The following is a 12614-nucleotide window of genomic DNA, read 5'->3' as shown; positions in this document are numbered from 1 at the left end:
ATATATATATATATATATATATATATATATATATATATATATATATATATGTATGTATATATATATATCTACCACTGAACCACATTCCAACCTTTTACCTGTCTCAAAAAAAGAAAAGATTACTTTCAATTATACTACTAATTCAATTTTATTTCTTCCATTAACAGCTATACAATTCTTTACAAATAAACTACATCGCAACATTTTAGTTAATAGCATGAGTTCATCACCTGAATTTCAATATACAACTCATGAATGAATTAAGTAATAAATAAATAAATAGTAAAAGCTTTACTTACTAATTAAACAATGTGGTAAAGACTAAACCAGAAAGCATAAAGAATTCTGAAAGCCATTCACAAGGAAGCTATAGTGAATATAGTGAAGCTATAGTGAATGTTAATATACTTTGTATCTTCTGACTTGAATGAGCTTTGCTCATTTGACTAAGGTATTACAATTAAGCTGTTCATACTCAGTTAAATCTGGAACAACCACACTAATCAAAAACCACACAAACACACAGACCACATTGCTGAATTATAATGAAATTATGTGATTGTTTTATTAGAAACTACAAGTATGTGGTTTTTTTTTTTTAAGATTTTATTTATTTATTATATGTAAGTACACTGTAGCTGTCTTCAGATCTCATTATGGGTGGTTGCAAACCACCATGTGGTTGCTGGGATTTGAACTCAGGACCTCCGGAAGAGAAGTCAGTGCTCTTAACCGCTGAGCCATCTCACCAGCCCCCAAGTATGTGTTTCTAATCATTAAGAATATTTTTTTAAATGTAGTTATTTGGGATAGTCTGCTCCACTTATTAAACCTTAAAAAAATATAAATTATTTGTTGTCTTCATGTGTGACAATTCTATAAAAGAGATGTGCATGGGCTAACACAAAAGAAGTTTAATTTTTATACTTATATTTCAGATACCACCCTAAAAATAAAATGAAATCTCTCTTTTTCAAAAGCATTTTTGGTAAACAAACATGTTATTTAACATAGAAGCGAAGCATTCAGAGTTATTTCATACCTCTTATCAGCAAGATCTGTTTTATTTCCTACTAGCATGATAATGACATCACTTCCTCTCTCTGTTCTGACATCATCAATCCATTTTGTAGTTTGCTGGAATGAGTTAACATCTGGCATTGAGAGTAGACAGAGGGATTAGTGTTACTGAAAATGCCTCCCCAGTGAAGGACACTTCCCACAAATACCCTAAAAGAGGGAAGGGGGACAGCACATTAAGACCCCATTTTTAATGTGCCTACAATGTAACTCCATTTTATCTAATTACAACTGTCAGTATCTAAACAAGTCTGAGGAAAATAAAATCCTCAATGTTCATTTTGGAGAGAAGGTTTTTTTCTTGACAATGACCAAACTATTGTAAAGCACTACATAATTATAAAAATAAAAAGCTTTCTAAAATTTAAGGATAGCTATTGCATGAAGATAATATGGTGTTACATTGCCACAATGCTTTTTTTGATCATTTATACTAATACATACAAAACATGACAAAGAAAGCATTTCAAAAGTATGTCAGCCAGGAAGTCCCAACACATCCAGAAAATCCATCAAGCCTTTTTATAGCTGTCAACACCACTGTGCTTGCACTGCTTACTCAGTTTGTGATCACTTTAACCTTATTTTAAAAATCCTACCTCTTCTTGGGATTAAAAGTATGCGCCACCAGGCCTGGCTCTTATATTTGTTTTGTATTAGAATTTACGTGAAGTGACCTTAACTTAATTAGTTTGATATACCAGGCTTACTTCTAACTGAATTCACCCTTTTTAGTAGTATTTTAACCACGTTTGTGGAATTTTAAAAGAAAACCATGACAAGCTTCACTTGCTTTGGTTAAAGTAAACACAAACACTTTAAAGCTGCAAAACAGGTCAATGCATTATAATGAAAATTAATTTTTTAAAAACAAGTAGCAACCTAAAGTAAAGCTGCAAGAGAAGACTGCATAAAGCACACATCCAAAAACAAAAAGGTTCAAAAGAAAAAATATATCTCAGAATGTAATCTAATTTTGCCACTGTAATTACTGTTTAGTAATAAGACTTCTGGCTGAGCACACAAAATGTCTATTAATATTATGACTAGTTCAAATGAGTTGCCTGTATATGGTATTTTTATAGGAGTCCAGGATGCTATATAATCTTGGCTTTCCTATAAATTATGGACTAGTATATGGAATGATGTTAAATATTGCCTCACAAGTATAATAAAACAATTTACAAAGATAATTCCAACCAGAGAGCAGACACCAATACTCCATGGGAATTTATAGTTACTTAAAAGACTGAAGGCATTCAGGTTTTGAAGAAAGAAAAAACAAAAAACAAAAAACAAAAAAACCCTTTCATTTCCCATTAAATTTTTTTCTTGGAGAAAAATGAAAGTATAATTTGTTACCAATAAAGAAAAATCATTCACAAAATGCACATATTCAAGCAAAAATGGCTAACAGAAAATACACATTATGCTTCTCTGTTTTTCTCTATATAAAAGAATGACTGCAAGAGGGAAGCAGAGAAAATGCTAGCGGGCAGAAACTTTTAAAAGCCTCAACACAAGTCATGAAGGATCTGGAAAACTTGGCAACAGGCTTAAATAAAGATTACCTTTGAAATCTGAGATAAATGAAGGAATAATATTCCTTTAACTATAATTATGGGATAGTTTATGGATAAGAGGATACTATAAAATCCTTGAAATAGTATCCATAACTGGATCCAAAAGACAGTGAAAACCCCGGCACACAGACGTTGAGCGTACTGGTACAAACAGGGAGGCAAGAATTGTTTTTGCTATTCTGGGATACAGTTTGCTATGATAAAATGTTTTTCATGCCAGTAAGGAAAACAAGCACAAGACAAACATGCATGCAGCTAGGCTAAAGGTTGAAAGAAGATTAGAAATGCATAATCCCCCCACTCACTTGTGATATCATAAACAACAACTGCCACAGTGGAGTCACGAATGTAGCTAGGAATCAAGCTCCTGAACCGTTCTTGACCTGCTGTGTCCCATAATTGCAATCGCACCTAACAACAAAATCAGTCAAACAAGCGAGAAAAGTAAGAAAGGTCAACCCATTGCAGTATACCTACTTGTGATATCGTAAACTACTACGGCTGCAGCAGAGTCACGGATGTAACTGGGAATGAGGCTACGGAAACGTTCCTGACCCGCAGTATCCCACAGCTGCAGCCTGATCTGTGGGATGGGAAAAAGTAAATAAAAAAAAAAAAATTCCAAAAAATAATACTTAAAAAAGTGTTTTTTTTTTCTTTTTGTAACATGAGTGGTAGACAACTCATGTAGAGGTTTAATGTAGAGGAATGAAAACAACATTAAAAAACTACTTTCTGAAAAAGGAGCAGCAGTACTACAAACTTGCTTGTTCTGAAGGTATAATCACTGAAAATGATTTGCAAAAGATTTCACAAAATAAATAATGCATTCCCCGACCCTCCCTGTAAGTTTTGAGTCTCAGTGTCTTCCAAATGATCAGAAGTAGATGGTTGATGTTCAAATATTGAGCATAAAAGGGAGAATGAAGGTAAATGTTAATGAAAACATCAAGCTATCAGATGACCGTGAACATGGGTCTATCTATGAGTACTGTGTTTTGTTTCTCCTACACATTTGTGCCCAGAACATTGTAAATAATGGGGGAGAGGATAGAAAAAAGAATCTTACATAAAAATGTTCTTTACTTTTTTCCTGCCACATCCACATTATAGAAAATCCTAAAAGTAAGCCTTCTTAGCCATACAAAGCAGTGTCCAAGCTCACGTTTTAAGACAAACTCTATTAAATACTATATTAATCCAAATACCCCATACTTCATAAATAAGAAAAATATTAGAGATGTTTCATATTTTGGGTGCATTAAGTTGTTCACAGTTTAAGTAATGATAGATATCTCTTCAAGGAAGAGTGGGCTAAATATAATTTTTTTTAAAAGAAACACTCAACAATATGGAAGATTAAAAATAAGACAGAGATTTCTTCTCATTTAATTACTCTGTTACACATTCTATTCTGACAAAGAAAGTCTTTAAGTTCACATACTATAAAATCTTTCTGAATGACTTGACTTAGTGTTCAAAAGCTAAAATTTCTTCATGAAAATTCCTTTAACTCTTATAAATCTATCTGTTGTCCTTTTTCTAAATCAAGATAGTAAAAGAAGTCTAAAGACATCAGGAATTTACAAACTTATTCCAACTTTCTTGCTTTAAATAGAAATAATAAATCAGACAAAAAAAACAAAAAAAAAACAACCAACCCAAAACCAAAAAAAAACTCCATAGTAAATTTTTTCAAGACCTGATTTTGGTAATTTTGCTAAGCACTTCTCATACTAAGCTGTGATCCTAGTTTTCTAGCCTGAAGTGTTGCAGAAAACTGCACACTGAAAACATTACTCACGGTTCGATCCTCTAAGTACATTGTTTTTGATAAGAAGTCAATGCCAATTGTTGCCTATAAAACAAAACAAAAGAGTTAGCAAGTAATAATAGTTTGGTGTAGCCAGCAGTTTAGGATAACAAACAAGATTTATGAATGTGAAAGAAATAATAAATACAGACATAATAAATAACAACACTTTTGTCAAGCAAGAATGAACATGTCCACTGTTAACTGTTTCCATGTCCTAAGCACACACTCTGTGTTGGAGACTAATTCCTTTAGGCCCTTTATGTGATCAACTCTCATCCTCATTCATGAAAGAGAACTCATTCTCATATCAATTTTTCTCATTACATAGAGAACCAGACAATGGGGATTTTTATATGTATTTTTACCAGGAATACAAATCTTAGCCCGAGTATCTTAATGTTCCTCAGTAAGAATGGCTTCTATCTATCTATCTATCTATCTATCTATCTATCTATCTATCTATCTATCTGTTTAATGTATATGAGTACACTGTAGTTGTCTTTAGACACACCAGAAGAGGGTGTCAGATCACACTGCAGATGGTTGTGAGCCATCATGTGGTTGCTAAGTGTTGAACTCAGGACCTTTGGAAGAGCAACCAGTGTTAAACACTGAGCCATCTTTCTAGCCCAGAATGGCTTTTATCTGTCCCAACAACAGTTTTATCTTGATGGAAACATAATCATGACTAAACTTCCTACATAATGGCTTGTTTTGGTACCAGAGACAGCCAGAGACCAATAAATACAACTTCCAAGGGAACATAATTCTTCTAGTATGGAAGTAATGTATTAAAGAAACAATTTTTTTTCTTTATCTTTCAATGATAAGTATCTCCTATGCTCTAAACACAGTGTAAAATACTATGTGCCTGGTTAAATAATAAAGACTTTTAAAAGGTAAAAACTAGGGGGGGGGAAGTGGATATTAAGGAAGTCTATTTTCGAATAGGAAGATAAAGTAACTGGACATAGGGGCTCAAGTGACAGCCAGCAGTTAAGAGCAGCTCTTTTTCAGGAAAGCATGTTCAATTCCCAGCCTTCCCTTGGTAGTAGTCAACCATCCATAACTTCAGTTCCAGGGGATCTAATACCTTACTTATTCTGATGCCCATGGCACAAAGCATGCACATACATACATGTAAGCAAAACATCCACACATAAAATAAAATAGATCTCATTTTTTAAAAAAAAGAGGAAAAAGGAAAAAAGCAGCTATGTGTTGGCATGTCCCTCCCTACTTACAATCTACTGACAAATTATATGAACTAGCTAGTCCATTGTAAGTTTCCCATCATGATGGTCTAAATTCTCTGATGTCATAAGCTAAAATAAATTCGCAAAAGGAAATCTCAGACTTGGATAAGTTGACTATTAAAAAAAATTCTAATATCATTTCTAATTCCCTCTCAGATGACAATAAAAAATTCTTCAATATTCTTTGAAGGAAGTAAACTGACTAATAAGGTTATGACTATGGGCAAGATCATCTATATTTTATATAATTTACACATTATACAAAGCACTTTTATATCTATGGCTGCATGTAAATGAATGAACTTCTAAAAATACTTTAGACATTCCTCTTTTTTTTCTTTTTGATTTTTTTCGAGACAGGGTTTTTCTGTGTAGCCCTGGCTGTCCTGGAACTCACTCTGTAGATCAGGCTGGCCTCAAACTCAGAAATCCGTCTGCCTCTTCCTCCTGAGTGCTTGGGATTAAAGGCGTGCGCCACTACGCCCAGCTTAGACATTCCTCTTAACATTAAGAGATTAAACTATAAATTGGCAAAAATAAAATACCTGATAGGTGTTGTCAAAACTGTCATACATGAATCTGGTGATCAAGGACGTCTTTCCAACTGAAATGAAAAAGAGAGAAATATGCTTAGTGAACAAACATATTAAGTACATTAGGTTCCCAGGCATTGCTCAAAGAACTGCAATTAAGTTAAATGGAAAATATATTCAATGGTTTTATCCAAAGTTTGCTGACAGGACTGTCTCATTAACAAATAATGATTTTTTTACACTAAAGGTACAGGCAAGTATTTAGCTAAAAGCTGAGGAAAATGAAGAGATAGGATGGAACAAAATAATGTTAATATTGCAAATTCACAAAAAGCAAAAGCAGGTATGACATGGTAACAATGAGAGGTAGAAAAGAACAAACAAGACAAAACTCACACCATCTCATGCTCAATTTGTTTAGTGAATCAAATCCATAGGAGTAAAAAGACAAGCAGTGTTGCCATGGGTGACAGGGCTTGAAGAACTAATTTTTATTTTTTTTTTTTTTTTTTTTTTTAGTAAAAACTTCTTAATAAAAGTACACTACTTTTTTGTTTTGTTCTTTGTTTTTAATTTATATGAGTACACTGTAGCTGTCTTCAGACACTCCAGAAGAGATTATCTGATTCCATTACAGATGGCTGTAAGACAATGTGTAGTTGCTGGGAACTGAACTCAAAACAGTTCTTTGATGGGTTATCGGGGCTTTAAGAACTAGACTGTTTTCTATGAGTACACTGTAGCTGTGTTCAGACACACCAGAAGAGGGCATAAGATCCCATTACAGATGGTTGTGAGCCACCATGTGGTTGCTAGGAATTGAACTCAGGACCTCTGGAAGAGCAGTCAGTGTTCTTAACCACTGAGCCATCTCTCTAGCCCTACACTTCCAATTTTTGCTAAATAGCCCAGGCTGGTCTTAAACTGACTATGTAGCCTGGATTGGCCTTAAATTTCTGATCATTCTCTTGTCTCAGTCTCAGGAGCAAGGAATTATAAACACGTGCCAATATGTCTCATTATAATTCAACTTTGCATCGGAATTTTTAGGAAAAGCGCCGCTAGATTGATATAGTGAAATACTGGAAATTTCCTTACTAAGGAGTATGTTCTCCAAGAACAAGAACCACATCTAATAACTTTTCTATTTCTCCAGTCACTTCACATAGATTCTAATACAAAACAAATTCAAGAGCAAGGTAGACTTGTGAGTTCAAAGCCAGCCCAGTCTACAATGAGTTCCAGATAAGCTAGGGCTACACAGTGAGGCCTTGTCTCAAAAATATCAAAACTTCAAATAAAACAAATGTAATAACTCTGTAAGTTAGGAAGGAACCAGGTTGATAAACTTCTCAAATGTTCCCCAAAATGTAAATATTTTGGGCAAAGATAAAAATCACACCCAGTCACTGACATTTTATATAATTTTAAATAAGAAGAGCAGTTGGGTGCTCTTACCCACTGAGCCATTTCACCAGCCCCAGTTATATATTCTTAACCACTGAGCCACTCTCCAGCTCCAAAAGAAAATTGTTTTGTTTTTTGAGACAGGGTTTCTCTGTGTAACCCTGGATGTTCTGGAACTCCCTCTGTAGTCCAGGCTGGCCTAGAACAGAGATATGTTTGCCTCTGCTTTCTAAGTGTTGGGATTAAAGATGTGCACCACCACACCTAGCAAAATAAGGAATCCATAACAATATGTGTAAGACCTCAATATTCAATACAACAGAATACTCTGAGAGAAAAAGAACAACAACAACAACAAATCTAAATAAATGGAAGGATATATTAACTATTTGGTTGCCCTTGTAGAAGAGGAGGTTCAAGTCCCAACACCTAATGGTGGATCTAGTTTCAGGAGATCTGTTTCTCTTCTGGACTCTGCAAGCCCCATGCATGCACCTGGTACACAGATATACATGCAGGCAAAAATGCACACATGAAATAAGTAAGTAAGTAAATAGATAAATAACAAATAACTAATGCGAAAAGACTCCCTAAAGCACACACAAGCCCTGTCATAAAAGCTTTTTGAAAAACTACTAAATCAATTCTTAAGTTTATCTAGAAATACAAATAATTTAGAATAGTTAAAGCAATCCTGATAGCAGTGAACAACTTCAAAACTGACTATGATAAACTACCTGAATCCAGATAGTATGATACTGAATACTGGCTTAAAGACTGAAAAGCAGATCAATGGAACACAGCCAGGTCTAGAAATAGATAAAAATCTCTAGGCATTTGAATAAACATCTCTATCCTTCTGAGACCAAAACTCTACTCTACTTCCTCTGATTTACACCCTTCTCCAAAAGGAGCAGAGATCAGACTTTTATATTTTCCCTCTATCATAGCATCATAGTATCTCAAGAATAGCATAAGAAAATTCAGAGCCAGGCAGTGGTGGCGCACGCCTTTAATCCCAGCATTTGGCAGGCAGAGGCAGGCGGATTTCTGAGTTTGAGACCAGCCTGGTCTATAGAGTGAGTTCCAGGACAGCCAGGGGTACACAGAGAAACCCTGTCTCAAAAACAAAACAAAAAAAAACAAACAAACCCCAAAACAACAACAAAAAACAACCAAACAACCCCCCCCAAAACACTAAACCACAAACACCAGCCCCCCAAATTCAGGTTTTAAAAAGCATTTGTAGCTTAAAATATTTCCTTGAAATGAAACAAGAGTATTTTGCCAAGCATGGTGGTGCTTGCCTTCATTCCCAGTTCTCAAGAGGCAGAAGCAGGTGGATCGAGTCTGAAGCTACCCCGGTCTATACAGTAAGTTTAGTATAGCCAGGGCTATATAAAGATCCGGACTCACCCCCATTCCCCAATAACAGTGTTTTATTGTCAATTATGATTATGTTGCACATACCAGATGTTTTAAAGAAACTTTTATTCTAATTCTTACTCTACAGAATTAGTGAGAAAAAAAAACTAATTCTTTTCTGCCAACTTTTATTTAGGTGTGTGGTGGTGCACACCTATAATCCTAGAACTCAGGAAGCAGAGACAAGAGGATTACTGCAAATTTAAAGCCACTATGGTTTTCACTGTAAGTTCTAGAACAATAACACTCTGTCCAGTTCCCCACTATCCCTGACACACGCATTTTCTTTGTCCTTAATGAAAATCAACAAATGAGCTAGAGATAGTTTAGCAAGTAAGAGCACCTTTTGTTCTTATAGAAGATCCAGGTTCAGTTTCCAGCATCACACTGTAGTTCACAACCATCCCTAACTCCAGTTCCAAAGGCTCCAATGCCCTCTTTTGAACTCTGCAGGCAGCAGGCACACATGTGAAGCACCTCATACATGTAGGCAGAACACTCATACACATAAAATAAATATTTTTTAAAGAAAATTAACAAGAAATAACAACAACAACAAAAAAAACCTAGACAATCCTGAAATGTTCAGAAATAAGGTTAATATACATCTTTGCCCAAGCTGGGCTTGAAGTCCTTATCCATTCAGGTAGCTGGAACCACGGGTGCTTGCCATAGTACTTACTCAGCTGCATTTTGTTTTAATATAACTTTAGGAGAAAACAAACCATAATTCAGTCTAGCTCTATAGAAAATGGCTTACTGTGTGTTTTGAGACAGGGTCTCTCTATGCAGTCCTGGCTGGCTTCCAAGTCTCAGACCTCTGCGGGTTTCTGCCTCCTCCCAGAGTGCTGGGATTAAAGGTTTGTGTTACCATATCCAGCTATCTTTTTGTTTTAAAACTTCAGGGTATTTGAGAGGTTTAGTTGATTTCGGTTGCTGTAGAATTACAGCACTCAAGTGAGATAAAAATAATGCAATGAAATTTAGTTGCACCGGACATGGTGGCGCACGCCTGTAATCCCAGCACTTGGGAGGCAGAGGCAGGTGGGTTTCTGAGTTCGAGGCCAGCCTGGTCTACAAAGTGAGTTCCAGGACAGCCAGGGCTATACAGAGAAACCCTGTCTCGAAAAACCAAAAAGAAAAAAGAAAAAGAAATTTAGTTGCAGCTAAGTTTTTCTGCTGTGATCACCTCAGTCATTATTACAATAGAATATAACTATTACTACAGCATATTAAATGTAATACACTATAAAATTAGTTAAGAACAGAGATCATACAATTATCTTGGAAGATGCATTTGTGTGTGTATGTGTGTACAGAGGTGGGCTTCCTGGATCACTTTCTGTATTACTTTGACCTGTTTTACCAAGATTATTTATTGTGTGTGTGTGTGTGTGTGTGTATGTACACATACACATGTATGTATGTATGTATCCTAAAACAGGTGAGCAGAGGGAAGAAAAGAAAGGAGGTCAGGGGACAACTTTTCAGGACCTAATTCTTTTCTTCCATTCTGTTTTTGAGGCAGAGTCTCTCATTCTTTCTGCTGCTGCATTATTTAGGCCAGTTTCCTACTGATTTTGTGGTCTCCACCTTTCACCCAGCCTTGCAGCTTCATACCACCTCATCCAATTGTTATAAAATTTGTGAACAATTTCAAACTTTTTTGTCTACTAAGCCATCTCCCCAGCTTTACCATCTTATTTACTGAAGCAGACCTGGAACTGACCTTTAAGGCTATGCTGGCTGGCCAGCCTAAAGCCTTAGGGGTCCTCATCTCCCTAATTCCTTAGTGCTGGGATCATATGAGTATACCATGTCCAGTTTTTTTGTTTTTGTTTTTTTAATTAAAAGAAAAATTTAGGGGGGAGGGCATAGGGGAATTAAGGGATAGCATCTGAAATGTAAATGAAGAAAATATCTAATAAAAAATTGAAAAAAAAAAAGAAAAAGAAAAATTTAGAACTCAGCAATGGTGTGCATGCTGTTAATCCCAGCACTGGGGAAGCAGAGGCAGGTAGATCTCTGAGAACAAGGCCAGCTTGGTCTATATAGGGAGTTCCAGAACAGCCAAGGCTAAACAGAGAAACCTAGTCTCAAACAAACAAAATATTAACACAAATAAAAAATATTTTAGATTTGTAAATTTCATTTTATGTACATGGTTGTTTTGCATGCCTGGTACCAACAGAACCAGGTGTTAGATTCTCTGGAACTGGAGTTACAGATGGTTGATAACATCATGCAGGTTCTAGAAACTGAACCGAGGTCATCTGCAAGAATAGTAAATGTTCTTTTGTTGATGATGATGTTGTTTGTTTTTGTGTAGCCTTAGCTAACGTGAGACTCACTCTGTCCAAGCTGGCCTGGAACTCACAGAGATCTGCCTGCCTGTGTCTCTTGAGTGCTGGGATTAAAGGCATGTGCCACTATTGCTCACCACCAGCAAATGTTCTTAACCCCTGAGCTACAGCTCACCTCCTACTTACAGTCCAGTTTTTATGTATGCGCTGGAAACTAACTCAAATCCTCATGTTTGAGTACTTTATCAACTGATCTACCTAGCTCTAGAAAAACATCTGACAAGGTTCAACATGCTTTCATGATAAAGTTCTGAAAAAATTAGGAATACAACATATCACAAAACAATAAAGATCATATAAACCTATAGCCAATATTATACTGAATCTTCTGAAAATCTGGAGTGAGACAAAAGAGGTACCCACTCTGCCTGCTTAACATAATGCTCACAGTCTTAGCCTGAGCTACACAGTAAGACTGTCAAGCCAGGCAGTGGTAGCGCACGCCTTTAATCCCAGCACTTGGGGGTTTCATTTCTTTTTTGGTTGTTTGTTTTTTTGTTTTTGTTTTTTGAGATAAGGTCTGTTTTTTGAGACAGTAGTTCTGGCTGGCCTGGATCTCACTAAAGGGCAGGCTTGCCTGTTTCTATCTCCCTAGTGCCTAGATTAAAGGCATGAGCCATCATGCTTAGAAGAGTTTAGCTTTTTTAAGCACAATGATGATATTGTGTCATCTTACTTTGTTTTCCTGTTAATTTTGGAGAACTAGGGATCAAACACAGAGGAAGAACTCTATTTTGAACAACATCCCTGGCTTCTGGCTTTTTGAGACTCCTTGTGAGTCTCACTGTGTATCCTAGGCTGATCAAAAATTTGAGATGTTGACCCAGTTGGACTCAACTGTATAACATTTCTACCTTAGTATTTGAAATGCTGGTATTAGACAGGTGTCACACCACACTCTGCACTTACTACCTTAAAAAAAAAAAAAAAAAAAAAAAGATCTATTTGTCTAGTTTCTTAATGATTAGATATATTCAATAGTTTTATGCATATTTGTCTGCATAGTTATTAGCCACCAAGATTTATGATCTTAAAGGTGTTAAGAGTAGATTTTCCCCTTAATGGCTGTTGTTGTAGACTAACTACTACAGGTTGAAATATCTTTAATGAAGAGGTGGCATAAAAACCTATCTGAGCCGGGCAGTGGTGGC

At 35.7% G+C, this 12614-nt stretch overlaps 1 protein-coding gene across 2 annotated transcripts in view; it reads right to left on the bottom strand.

Moving 5' to 3' along the window:
• Nucleotides 1-12614, bottom strand: part of Rab6a (RAB6A, member RAS oncogene family) — a 34036-nt gene that overhangs the window by 8514 nt on the left and 12908 nt on the right. Inside the window, exons 2-5 of one of the 2 annotated variants that reach the window (XM_021190934.2) lie at nt 6281-6339; nt 4468-4521; nt 3141-3246; nt 1043-1154 (exon numbers count right to left, since the gene is read on the bottom strand). In XM_021190934.2, coding sequence (XP_021046593.1) covers nt 1043-1154; nt 3141-3246; nt 4468-4521; nt 6281-6339 — 331 coding nt within the window. Of the gene's footprint in view, nt 1-1042; nt 1155-2968; nt 3075-3140; nt 3247-4467; nt 4522-6280; nt 6340-12614 lie in introns of both variants that reach the window. The other variant, XM_021190857.2, reaches the window with a different exon arrangement.

This window comes from Mus pahari, chromosome 1, assembly GCF_900095145.1.
Source record: "Mus pahari chromosome 1, PAHARI_EIJ_v1.1, whole genome shotgun sequence".
In the NCBI taxonomy this organism is placed as follows: Eukaryota; Metazoa; Chordata; class Mammalia; order Rodentia; family Muridae; genus Mus; species Mus pahari.
The sequence above is the reverse complement of the archived record's forward strand: the minus strand, read 5'-3'. Positions and strand labels throughout refer to the sequence as shown.